Source organism: Typopeltis vanoorti, chromosome 22 (genome assembly GCF_054136105.1).
Source record: "Typopeltis vanoorti isolate ZY-2024b chromosome 22, IOZ_Tvanoo_1.0, whole genome shotgun sequence".
In the NCBI taxonomy this organism is placed as follows: Eukaryota; Metazoa; Arthropoda; class Arachnida; order Uropygi; family Thelyphonidae; genus Typopeltis; species Typopeltis vanoorti.
Window position 1 is genome coordinate 85396229 of NC_143570.1, and position 13450 is coordinate 85409678.

At 33.7% G+C, this 13450-nt stretch overlaps 1 protein-coding gene across 3 annotated transcripts in view; it reads right to left on the minus strand.

The window, feature by feature from the left end:
• Window positions 1–13450, minus strand: part of LOC150094538 (DNA methyltransferase 1-associated protein 1-like) — a 219357-nt gene that overhangs the window by 50486 nt on the left and 155421 nt on the right. For all 3 annotated transcript variants that reach the window (XR_016550226.1, XM_090411891.1, XM_090411890.1), the window contains exon 11: window positions 4364–4518. Coding sequence is in view for 2 of the 3 variants with exons in the window: in XM_090411891.1 (XP_090268017.1) it covers window positions 4364–4518 (155 nt within the window). In the remaining variant the exon portion in view is untranslated. The remainder of the gene's footprint in view (window positions 1–4363; window positions 4519–13450) is intronic.

The following is a 13450-nucleotide window of genomic DNA, read 5'->3' on the forward strand; positions in this document are numbered from 1 at the left end:
TGGTAAAAATAACACTGAACAGGCATGCAATCAGGAATACATATTCAAAAGCCTGAAATGTGGAAAGACAGCAGGAGTAGATGATACTTGACCAGAAATGCTCAAGTATGGAGGTATAAAAGTTTTACCGTGGCTGCATTGCATAGTTAACAAGGCCTGGACAGAGAGACGAATTCCAGATGATTGGAGTAAAGCTCTCACATAACCCATATATAAAAAGAGAAATAAAACTGAATGTGAGAATTACAAAGGTATTTCTTTATTGAGTTTTTTCTGGTAAGATTAATGCAAGTATACTTGAGAAACAGTTGAGAAGGATTGTGGAAGGGAAGCTTGGTGAAGAACAAGCTGGATTCAGGCAAAATAGAGGTTGTCAAGATAAGATTTTCACTTTACGATAAATAGTTGAGAAATCATGGGAATATAACAAAGATCTGTATTTATGTTTCATAGATTTAGAAAAGGCATATCACAAGGTACCAAGAGAAAAGCTGTTCAAAATGCTACAGTTATATGGTGCCAATGAGGCATTATATCAATCAATACTTAGTGTTTGAGTTTTAAGTCAGCAGTTAGAATTGAAGGAAATACAGGAAGATGGTTTGATGTTAAATCTGGTGTCAGACGATAATGTACATTATTCCCTCTGTTATTATTTATATGGATCACATTATGAAAGAAAGTGGTATTAAACCTGATATCAAAATTGGACATGTTAATCTCAGCTCTTTACTTTATGCAGATGATGTTATACTTTTAAATAAATCCAGTACACCTGCAAGATTCCCAGACTAATTTGAATAACTGTTGTAATAAATTTGGTATGAAAATCAGCTAAAACAGGACAAAGACAAAGAACATAAGCAGAAACATTGAAAATATCGAAATACTCTTCACAAATTTTAGTGAAGATGGTAAATTAAATATGGAAATAGACAACAGAATTAACAAAGCTGGTATGGAAGGAAGTCAACTAAATAAATTTATGTGGAATAGGAGAAATTAGTCCAATTTTGACCATTGTTTGGTTACCAATGTTTTTTTTTTTTTTTTTATTGGTCACCAAGCATATATGTAAATGATAAAATTTCAGAAAATTCTATTTGCTTGGCAACTTTAGTGTTCCTGTATTATTGCCATATCCTCATTCCATCACCTTGAAATATTCTTCAGCTTGAACCAGCTTCAGCTGTCACTCTTTAATATTTTATATGTTGAAACTAAAAAGACACTATTGCATTATGATGAAATCAAGATCCAAAATCCATTTTGAACAGTACTTTTATGAAGATCTGTAGGAATATGAAAAAATGAACTTAAATGCAGCAAGACACTAAACTAAGTTTAGTTCTCTAAAACAACCAGACAAAATGATAAGAATTTTATGTTCCAAAAAAACATTGATTAAATGAATGAACATACAGAGAATATGAGAACAGACATGCAGTTAACTCTCACTAAACTGAGTTTAGTTCTTGCTTAAGACACACTAGAGCGAGAATTTAGTGAACTACAATAAACAGTTAAACAAGATAGCTACTAACAAATACAACAAAAACATAAGGGCAAAAACCATGCAATTTTGAAACATACCCTTCCCACAGGACTGGCCAGGAGAAGCAGGGCATCAATTAATATAATCTGGTTAGGGTGTTGTTTGGGATGTAAACCAAAGCAACTAAGGCTACAAGGTAAGTATTTATTTATTTTTTTGTCTGTAGATTGCATGTGTTCTTCTCCCCAGTTTACTTGCTTTCTTGGGATGAAAGCCTCACTTACCATTAATAAGAGAAATAAGGAATTATTTCTCTATATGGAATCAGCTAATTCATAAATTGAAAAGTTGTAAAAGTTCTTCACATCCTAAATGGGATTCAAGCCCAGGTCTTTCTCGATAATGGGCATCACTGATACTGACTGAGCATTCTAGTGGATCAAGGATTCGTACTGTATTAGAGTAGCAAGATAATAAAATCAAGAGAGATCAGGCTTAGTTAACCATGCATAAATAATGATCATTGTATGTTCTCAAGAAGCTACTTGAGGCATGAAACAACTTAACAGTAAGTTGTTGAAATTAATAAACAGATAGTTCAACAGGAATGAAAGGTTGCACAGTAAATATTTTGGATGCCCCACAAAAGCTAGGGATGTGTCATGCATATAACATGAAAAAGACTTAGAATATTTTATAACAATAATCATCATCATCAATTTCCTGATTATACCCTACAGGGGTGTACAAGCTACTATGTCAGCATTATGTGATTAAGTTTACATTATTATTAATCTCCTATCAACAATTTTCCTCCTAATTACTATATTACTTGTCAGTAAACCAATATTGTTGTAGCTAACATTTAGATCTTCTAAGAGATCTTCAACTGGTTCAACTTCTAAGACAGATAGTTCAAGCTCTAAGTGGATTGATAGAATCAATCCACTTAGATCTTGGTCTTCTTCTGAGTCTTTTTCCTGCCCTCTTTGCATCAAACACAAGATTTGCTAACCTTTCCTTTAGTGACCATACCACATTAGATCAGCCATGCTCACATTCTTGAATGTTAACAATGCCAATTTCCTTCCTAATGTTTCCACCACTGACGCCATCTGTTTGGGCCCCCTGAACTCTCAGATCCATAATTTAAAACTGGTTTGAACACTGTCTTGAACACTATTAGTTTAGTGTTTTGCCCAATTTCTTATTCTGTATAAATTTCTTCGACTGGTTTCCCACCATACCAACTTTAGAAATACACAACTTATTTTGTTGTGCATTTCTAAATTTAATTTGCCATCTTCACTAAAAACTGTGCCTAAATAGTTGAAATACTTTACTTGTTCTAAAGGTTTTCCATTGAGAATTCAGCTGACATTTTCTACGTTTCAGTTCATTTTCATCCCAAATTTCTTACAACTGTTATGCAATTTAGTTACAGGACACTGGAGAATTATACTAGATGTGTTTAGAAGTACATCATCTATGTAAAGTAAAGATGCTAAGTTTGCCATCTCCAAATGTAATATTATCAGGTTTAATGCCACTTTCTTTCATAATGCAATCCACACAGATGATGAATAAGAGTGGAGATAATGCACATACTTGCCTTGCCCCTGATTTTAAAAATCATCTTCCTGTATTTCCCCCAATTCCAACTGATGATACAACTTAAATTTAGACTATTAATTGCTCTGTATAATGTTCTATTTATCCCATATAATTGTATTGTTTTGACAAGCTTTTTTCAGGATGCACTCATATGCCTTTTCCAGATCTACAAAACTTAAATACACATCCTTGTCATATTCCCCTGATTCTCAACTGTTTTATCATAAAGTGAAAATCTAATCTTGACAATTGGCCTGAACCCAGTTTGATCTTCTCCAAGTTTCTCTTTCACAATTTTTCTCAGTATCTTTTCAAGTGTGCTTGCATAAATCTTACTGTTAACACATGTTAGAGAAATTCCTCTGTACTTCTCACATTCAGCTTATTCTTTTTCTTTTCTTTTTTTGTTAGATGGGAACTATGACAGCTCTACTGTACATCATCTGCCATTCAACTTTTAAACCATGCCCTTTGAATTATGCTGTAGTCAATGTAAAACTTTTATACCTCCATATTTAAGGATTTCTAGGGCAATAACATCCACTAGCTGCCTTTCCACATTAAGGACAACAAGACTTGAAACTGCCTTCCAATCAACAAGTTTATCTTCATGTTTAGTGTTGAATGCTATTACTACTCATTCTTTACCTTAATCATTATTATCTAAATATAACATCCTATAATTATTATTTAATAAGGTCTCAGATGTTTTTGTCATTATCTCAGTAATGTCAATTATGTCCACACGGTACTTTTTCAATTTCTTTCCATTAATACTCCTTATGTTGATGATTTTTCCCACCGATTTTTCTGACACTGTTTTTTTTTGTCCATCTAGATGTTGAGCTGGAGTTTGTTCCTGTAGTTCACTTTTCACTGTTTGCCTTGGTTCCTTGACAAAGTTTCTGTTATTCCTAATAAAGCCAGTAGTAAGCATAACAAGATTTATTTAGTAATTCATACATCTGTGTATTTTTTTATCAACTGTAAATGAAAAATTTTGAATAGTATCATTAGAGGATCATCTAGTTAACATGCCGAGCTTTAAACCTCTTTAGATTGGGTACTGTTTATTTTCTTTGTAAATGATAATTTTATGTTAAATTCCTTTAATATCACAAAATTTTAAATTATTCTAAACTCAAATTTTAAGTCAATAAATTTCAAGGAAACAGAATTTTGCAGTTAAAGATCAGTAATTACTTCATACAAAACAGTCAATACAATTCACAAAAACTAAGTGATTTCACTTACCTTTCCAGGAGCTAGGGCTTCAAACTGATGCCTTAAAGTCTGTAGCTCAAATTCACATGTGGCAAGAGCTAGTTTAAGTTCATAAAGCAACACCATATCACTACGTAGCTCATTGAAATGACCACAGATTTCTTCAGTTGGCATAGGATTTAACTCTTAAATAAGAATAATGTAATAGTATATCAAAATAAATTACTATAATTCTTCCTTATTATAATTACATATTTTATCAAACTTCAGTCCAATTAAAAAATATTTTGATTTTTTCCCCCACTAGCATGCCAGCTAAAAGCATGAATCATTTGGTGCTACAGCACCAGCCAGAGAATATCATTTCCTAGAACATGTTCTTGAGTTTTTTTTTAATGTGACTCCCACCTACAAAAGGTTATAAACCTATAATTGATACATTATTATTGTGGGTGGGCTAGTTTCTTTTTTCTATTTTTATTAATTTTATATATTTTTTACATAATCCAGAAACCCCATTTCACACGTTTGATGCAAAATAAGAGATTAGCAGACCAATAATTAACTTTGTTAGCACTTTTATAGTGCCAACAAAGTTAATTCTTGATGAATTTTTACCTGTTGCTCCCCCTTCCAATTCTTGGTCTGCTAATCTTTTATTTTGCATCAAACACCATAAAGGCATGATTTTTTTAAGGCAAAAATATAAGAAATAACCTCATTTTCTAGTCCTACTGAGATAAACAAATAAATAGGCTATTTAAAAAAAATGGCACAGTCATCATAAATTTTTATCCTAAGCAATAGAAAGGGGGGGTGGGAACCAGTGAGATGAGCAGTGTTAAAAGAGTATTATTAATCTTTTTTCTGATATTTTATGTAATGAATAGATGAAGATTTACCAGAACAATAGAGAAGAATAAGCTACAAGCACAAGAATTTGATAAACAACAGAGAATGCAAATCAGGGTACCATCCACTGCCAAATCTAGAAATTATCATTCTATTCCGAAATCCTAACATCGATCTATTTAAAATTGTCTGACACTCAAGAGGTTCATCTTGATGTTTATTGTTCAACACAACAGTAAATCTTTCCCCTCTCTCTGATCACTATTGCTCAAATATAATGACCGCCAGTTATTTAGAAGTATATTATTTCACCTGTTTTTATCTTTTTTTTTTTTTTGTTAACACCAATTATATCAACACAGTATTTCTGTAATTCTCTGCTGACTAAGTGTAGTCAAAGAATTAAAGAAAAAATTTTTCTAATAATGATTGTAAAGATCACGTGTCTAGTAGTTGATTTTTCACTGTTGATTCTGGTACATATCCTGGATCTTCCCAGACTGCAACACTGGAAGATTGGAAAGGGCAATGGATCATAAGTTCCACGTGTTAGGAATTCACAATGCTTAAACATTCTAAAAAATTAATCTAAAATATATAAAGAACAATGGTGCTAAAGAGCATATTGTTACAGATTATATAAATAATGTACAAGTTAATTTAATTTTGTAAAAAAATATACAATGTTCAGATATGTCTGAGTGTTAAGCATTGGTCAGATTCATAAGCAGTAAAACAGAATTTTAACAAATTGTCCTCATTAATAAATTGAAGGCAGTTATTAGAATATGATTTTTTTTTATTTTACGAATATGAATTTAATTACTTCTCAAAAGAAAGAGTGTGAGAAATAATTATGACCTGTGGAGCCAAGAAAAGAATAACATCTTCTTTATGGTCCCTGGTCAAAATAAACTGCTCCAGTTTAATTTTAGGTTTAATCTGGTATATAGTTTGTTAGCTGTATCTCTGTACTATGATGTCTGTCAACGGAATCTGCCTGTGATCCATACTTGGGAAAGATAGGGATTCTCTAATAGACAAGCTGATCAAGCTACAATAACATATCATTTCTCTTGATCCAAATGTGCTTATGATCTGACATAAGCAAATATCCTAATAGGGCCTCTTATTTCATGTTACAGAAACAAAATCCAAGACAGTACTGGGTATTTGTGGTATACCAAAGAACATATGACCTTAAAAAGAGTTAGTATAAATGATGCACCTTTGGTAGCATTTCAGTTTTATGAATTCTAATTTAACTATATGGCATGGATTTGCTCATATTGATGTTGCATTTATTTGAGATATTATGCAGTTGGTAAAGCAACAGTCGATCCTCTTGATAATCAGAGTAATCCTCTTGGTGTGTTTGAAAGAGTTAGTGGTAGTCGGTGTATGTGTGTGTGTTAATGTGGGAGGAGGGGGAAGAAACTGTTTCCTTATGATGTATAAATAGCATGGCAGAATAAAAGAATGAAGTACTGCTTATCATGAATACCCAGATCACATACTTCAATATCCAAAACAAAGGAAAACAGTCTGATGCATGTTGTACCAATTTTCCCGACATAACTAAATATTCTTGCTCATACTGGATGGTCTTGCAAGGACAATTTTTAAATGAATGCTGGAGACCACTGCTAGCGGTGATGCAAAAGTGACGGTTCGTTTGACTGTCACTACAAACAGACAATGGTCTAATATACCAGATGCTTTGGATTGCCTAATGAAGATCCAACTATGAAAATTTACTGTCTACTGCAGAGACACAATGCATTTTGCTGTACTGTCCATGCCTGAAACAGAAAAGGAATACCTTTCAGTACTCTAAAAATAGGCAAAAGCTGTCTGATTCTCTTTGCACATATTCCTTAACTGATTTATGTGCAGGAAGAATTTTTTGTTAAACATGATTTTCTGTCCAATATCGCATCCAAGCATCCAAAGAACTCTGTTTTTGCAACGGGAATTAAATGCAGTATGATCTTTATCACATCCTCTGGACGAAGGCTATATTTTTCTACAGAAGTTAAAGAATCTTCTGAGTTAAAAATCTGAATCAATTTGCAAGTGTCCAGGAAGAAAGATGGCTATAATTAGCCCTTTCCTTCAAATTTTATCAAAACATTTTTATATGTACTGTACAACATTTGTTTCCCACTCTGTTGCTTATTTCTCCATAAACCAGCTTCTCCTTACATATCAACTACTGCTGCCATTTCCAATGACTCAATAAATTCCTCTACTTTTCCATAACTAGTACCTTCTGTGGGAGCATAAGCCAAATAAGTCTTACTATCTTTACCCAGTTTGGGGTTGTTAACTTACATCGCTCTGCTAGAAACCAGCTTTAGAAAGAAAGATGATCATTCAGACTAACTACCTCCTTTTTCCTGATCCCTCATGCCTAAAGTGATCATCTTGTACTTATTATTTGGATTCGTGTTGCTTGTTTTGATCTTCTCAATTTTGGTAATAGCCACAATTATATCTGCACAATATTTCTGCCATTCCTATGCTATGCTGAAAGTTTTATCACTTGGTTATACTATAAATTAAAGATGCCAAGGAATTATATTCTCAGTTTAATCCTTTATCCAAGTGTAAGCAAACAAAGTTTGCACATGAAGTAACTTCACAACCGGGCAACTCGTATATAGAGGCTAATGACTTCACTTCACTTGCCTTAGTATCTCATAATGCAAAGGGTCACTACCCAGACCAGTTTCGACCTTTACTGATGTCTCATCAGTGGGAGCCAGACCTAGAAGTGATACCAAGGTTGAAGTAATGCAGATGTCATATTTCCATATACAAGCAGCCAAAAGGTGTCACACTTTATTACTAAAATACTCTGGATTAGAGATAGATATCTAATCCAGAGTATTTTAGTAATAGGGTGTGACAACTTTTGGCTACTAAGGCAATTGATGTGAAGTCATTAGCTTCCTATATGAGTTGCCCTTTCATGAAGTTACTTCATGAGTAAACTTTGTATGCTTACAAAGGATGAAACCAAGAATACACTTTCTTGGCATCTTTAATTTATAATATAACCAAGTGGAAAAACTTTAAACATCTATCTCTAATCAAGAGTATTTTAATAATAAGGTGTGAAACCTTTTGGCTACTTGTATATGGAAATATGACTTCTGCATTACTTCAACTTTGATATCTCTCCTGGGTCTGGCTGTCACTGATGTGCTTTTGTGCAGAAAGGGCCCCCCCCCCCCCCCTTCTTCCTGAGATATGAGCAGTTCTGCTCGGGGAGGCAGGCTTTTGCCTCTGTCTCTTGAGTGGGGCCACTGCTGAGATTATGGCTCTGCTAGGTGGTGGGGGTGACCTCAGCAGTGACGCTGCCATTGGGCAGAGCCACTGCTGAGGGTTCCTCTCTGTGGCAGGGTGGGCCTGTCACTGAGTTTAGAATGATCTGGGGGAATTGCCTGAGTTTCTGGAGGCTTCCCTTCACTTATATGGCGAAACCAATCTGGGTAGTGATCCTTCCCACAATACGTGGCATTATAGATGTCCATAAGGACATGTATGTGCTTTGCATTATGGGATACCACTGCTGAGGATTCCTCTCTGGGGCATGGTGGGCCTGCCAATGAGTGGAACCACCGCCGAGTAAAATGATCCTTCGGGTTGCTCGCACTTGCTGAGTTTAGAGTGATCTGGGGGACTGCCTGAGTTTTTGGAGACCTCCCTTCACTTATATCAGTGGTTCTCAAAGGGTGTGCCCTGTGGTATTCCAGAGAAATATGTGTCCAGATATAAAAATAAATATAGTTACTCTATTATACCTTTTCATTATGGATATACTGCTCTTTTTGTCAACACATCATTATTATGTTAATTAACAGCGGTTTTTCTTGCAAAGAGAACAAGAATATGGTTTATTCTTGTTGTGTATATTACTTATTTTAAGTGTTGGAAGTGGATGTTATGTGCATATTACTTATTTTCAGATAAATACACCCAAATAAAATGGATAGATTTCTCAAAAAGAAGTGTGATATTGAAGAATCAGATTCTGGAAGTGAGTAAAAGTTAAGTGCAAGTAAGAAAGCAAAATCGCAGCCTACTCGCAAATATAATGAAAGTTATTTAAGCTTTGGTTTCACTTGGACCGGAAGTGAAGATCATCCTTTGCTGCTATGTTTAGTATGTGGATGTAAAATGGCAAATGAATCATTGCTTCTTAGTAAATTGAGTAAATATTTTAAAACTATACACTCTAATTTACAAGATAAATCTGTAAGTTTTTTCAAGAGATTGTCTGAACAGCAAACAAAAGCGGCAAATTCTTTTAAAATATAATGACTGTTTCTGATAAAACTCAAATCGCTTCTTATCAAGTCTCAGAACTGATAGCAAAAAACATGAAAGATCATACTTTAGGTGAGTCACTTATTTTGCCTGCATGCAAAAAATGGTCATGACAATGCTAGGAAATGAAGCAGCAATGAAAATAAGCAAGATTCCTCTATCCAACGATACAGTTCACAGGCGTAATATAGAAATGTCTTCTGATATCGAGAAAAATGTATGCAGTAATAAACTTCAGTATTCAAATTTTGCATTGCAAGTTGATGAGTCAACAGACATTACCAACAAGGCGCAACTCTTAGCATTCGTCCGTTTTATTAATGAAGATCAAATAGTAAATCAGTTTTTTCTTTTTTGCAAAGAATTAAGTGTGTCTACAAAAGGTGAGGAGGTTTTTAACATTTTGAATAGCTATCTTGATAAATGGCAGTTAACATTAAAGTCGTGTGTAGGCATTTGTACAGATAGAGCCCCTTCCATGGTAGGCTGTGTTAAGGGCCTTACATCTTTTGTAAAAAAACAAAATGAGAATGTTATCGTAACTCACTGCTTTCTTCATAGGAAGGCCTTGATGGCAAAAACATTGGGAGAAAAATTAAGAGAAGTTTTAGATCAAGTTGTTCAGATGGTAAACTTTATTAAAACAAGACCTGTCAAATCATGTTTATTCAAAAAGCTTTGTATCGATATGGATTCACAACACAGATGGCTGCTTTTACACACTGAGGTAAGGTGGCTGTCAAGGGGGAAAGTACTTACCCGTGTACACAAGCTATGACAAGAACTGCTTGCATTTTTTGAAGAGATGAAACAATTACATTTTTGTAACCTGCTTCGGTGCGAATTTTGGATTGCCAGGTTACAGTATTTGGCCGATATATTTCAGCAGCTCAATATTTTGAATACTAGCATGCAAGGGAAAGAAGAAAATATTCTCACATCCACTGACAAAATGAAAGCGTTTCAGAGAAAACTACAGATTTGGAAAAGAAAAGCTGTTGAAGGTAATTTGGAAATGTTTCCATTGGTAAGTAACACTTGCATAAATAAAACACTTCCAATAATAGTTGAACATTTAACAAGTTTAGAAGAAAAATTGAGTTCTTATTTTCCATCACTTAACACTGAACAATACGATTGGATTAGAAACCCATTTATGGAAACTTCAAGTGATTTTGGTTTAACATTAACAGAAGAAGAAGAACTGGCAGCTATATCCACTGATCGTGGACTGATGATTAAACATAAGGAATTGTCTCTTGAAACCTTTTGGATTTCTATAAAAGAAGAATATGTGTCAATATCTAAAAAAAGCTTTGAACATTTTACTACAATTTTCAACATCATATTTATGTGAATTAGGATTTTCTATCCTCACCACAATTAAGTGTAAAAAGAGAGGAACTCTTCAATGTATTGACGAGGAAATGAGAGTTTGCCTTTCAAATATATGCCCAAACATTGAAACAATCGCTAGGACACATCAGGCTCATGTTTCTCATAAACACAAGAATGAATAAACTTAAGGTATTAAATGGATAAGAATCCTATATTGTTATATAGCCAGTAAGTGAAACTCAAGATCGATAACTACGATCTATGAGTTTCAATGCCGAAAAACTATCGGTTTTGAAATAGCCTTTTGGCTTTTTATTTTAATTATAAACTTAAGGTATGTTTCGTTTTATTTTTTTTTATCGCATTATTTTTTTTCTGTAATATTTGACTTAATTATTATAACATATTTCTCAGAAATTTGTATATAGTTCGTCTACAATTATTTGTAGGATTTTAAATGCGCCCCAACTTCAAAAAGTTTGAGAACCACTGACTTATATAGTGAAACCAATCTGGGTAGTGATCTTTCCTACAATACACAGCATTATACATGTCCATAAGGATATGTATGTGCATTATTGAAAACTAAAGCAAATGATGTGAAGTCATTAGTCTCTAGATAAGAGTTGTTCAGTTGCGAAGTTACTTCATGCGCAAAATTTGTTTGCTTACACTTGGATAAAGGATTAAACTAAGAAAATTATTTCTTGGCATCTTTAATTTACATCCCATGCCAGTCTCACTTCTTTTCCACTGGTATTTAGAGCAATAGTGCCTACCTACCTTCAGTTATACTGAGATGTTTCAAAAGTTAACTTTTACTTTATTTCTATGACAAAAATAGCTGGAGCCTTGTATCATCACACAATGTCCCAGTTTATTGTCTAATTATGCTGTAACATCATCAGCCAATACAAAATGCGATTTGGCTAAGACTAACATTATCAGTCTATCCATCATTTGGATGCTAGATGAACTAGAATGAACTGAGTTGATAACATCAATCCATCCCCCCCCCCCCACATTCCTCTGAAGATTCACAGTAATCATATTCTCATTGGCATTCTATTTCTGCTTTATGACTATTCAACATTTATTTCCATGGGCAATATTCCATTGTACTGCCCTCTGCTATTCTTCTAAAACTTCTTCTGATAACAGGATCAACTGTTATGAATGAAGAGATGTGAATGTTTTCAAGTGGCAAGACAATTTATACTGTTCAGTGTAAAACTACTGCTTTGCTTACTAGAAGCCTGAAGTGTTTTGAAAAGTACCATGTTTAGTTTTGGGGGTAGGGTGTGGGGGCTTATCTTCCTTCTCCAAACATTTCCATCTACCAATGAAAGAAAAACACATTTCAGATTATCCTTTGCTATTCAGCAAAGGATAATCTGGTCAAATGATAAGCTAAGCCCCCCCCCCCCTTTCCCCTGAAGATTCACAGTAATCATATTCTCATTGGCATTCTGTTTCTGCTTTATGCCTATTCAACATTTATTTCCATGGGCAATATTCCATTGTACTGGCCTCTGCTATTCTTCCAAAACTTCTTCTGATAACAGGATCAACTGTTGGTCAGCTTCTGCTTACTGTCCAGCTTCAGACTTGCCAAACAACTTCTCTTTATATTCCATCAATTTCTATTTTTGGAATGGGATCTCTTAACTTCCAGTTGTTCAAGAAACACATCAACAGATTTCTATTCTCCTACTGGAGAAACACTTATCTACAGATGACATAAATATTCTACAGGTTTTACATCCTTTTGTGTGTGGGGTTAATAATATAGGATTAAGCAGAATCAACTGGAGCTTCAGATCCAGTTGATTCTGCATAATCCTTATGTGTGCTATGCAGACGACTCCTACCAACTAACATCAATACTTAAAAATAGTTTTTAATGATCAAAGGCTTTTAAGGATTGTGGTACATTTCATGCATTTTGTATAAGTTGCATATCTGGGATATATTATATATTTTCTTATATATTATATAATATATTTTCTTATATGCTATTCTGGATTTTAGTTAAAGTCATTCCAGTTAGTTCTGCATTGACACGTAAAAATATGTTTCAATAATGAAATACTGTGAGATGATATATTTAAGATAATTATAACAATGGAGGAAAATTCACGTAAAATACTTTATTAGTGTAGAATTTTTGCCTAAGCATCATCAGTACAAGATCACAAAATGGCTGAATTAGCATTAGCAGAATTCTAAAAAGTGCCACCAAAGGTCAGTAAATTTCCTAACTTATTAAAAAAAAAATTATATATATATATACATTTTTAATATTAACTGACTTAAAACCCAAGAATTATAACAAAATGAGATTTATTTGAAAACGCAACATGTTTCGTCGAGATTGACTTCATCGGGCATTAAGAACATAGAAAGATATTAAAAGACACTGAAAATAACATTGAGACACTCTAAAGCTATACAATTATAAAGTTATAATATTCGACTGTGAATTACAGTTATTATGAACTTGAGCTATAGTCCGTGTTAAAGTTCTGTTGTTGTACACTTGTGCGTGTGTGAAACCACGCAATCTCCAGTATCTGATAGTAGAGCTGAAAG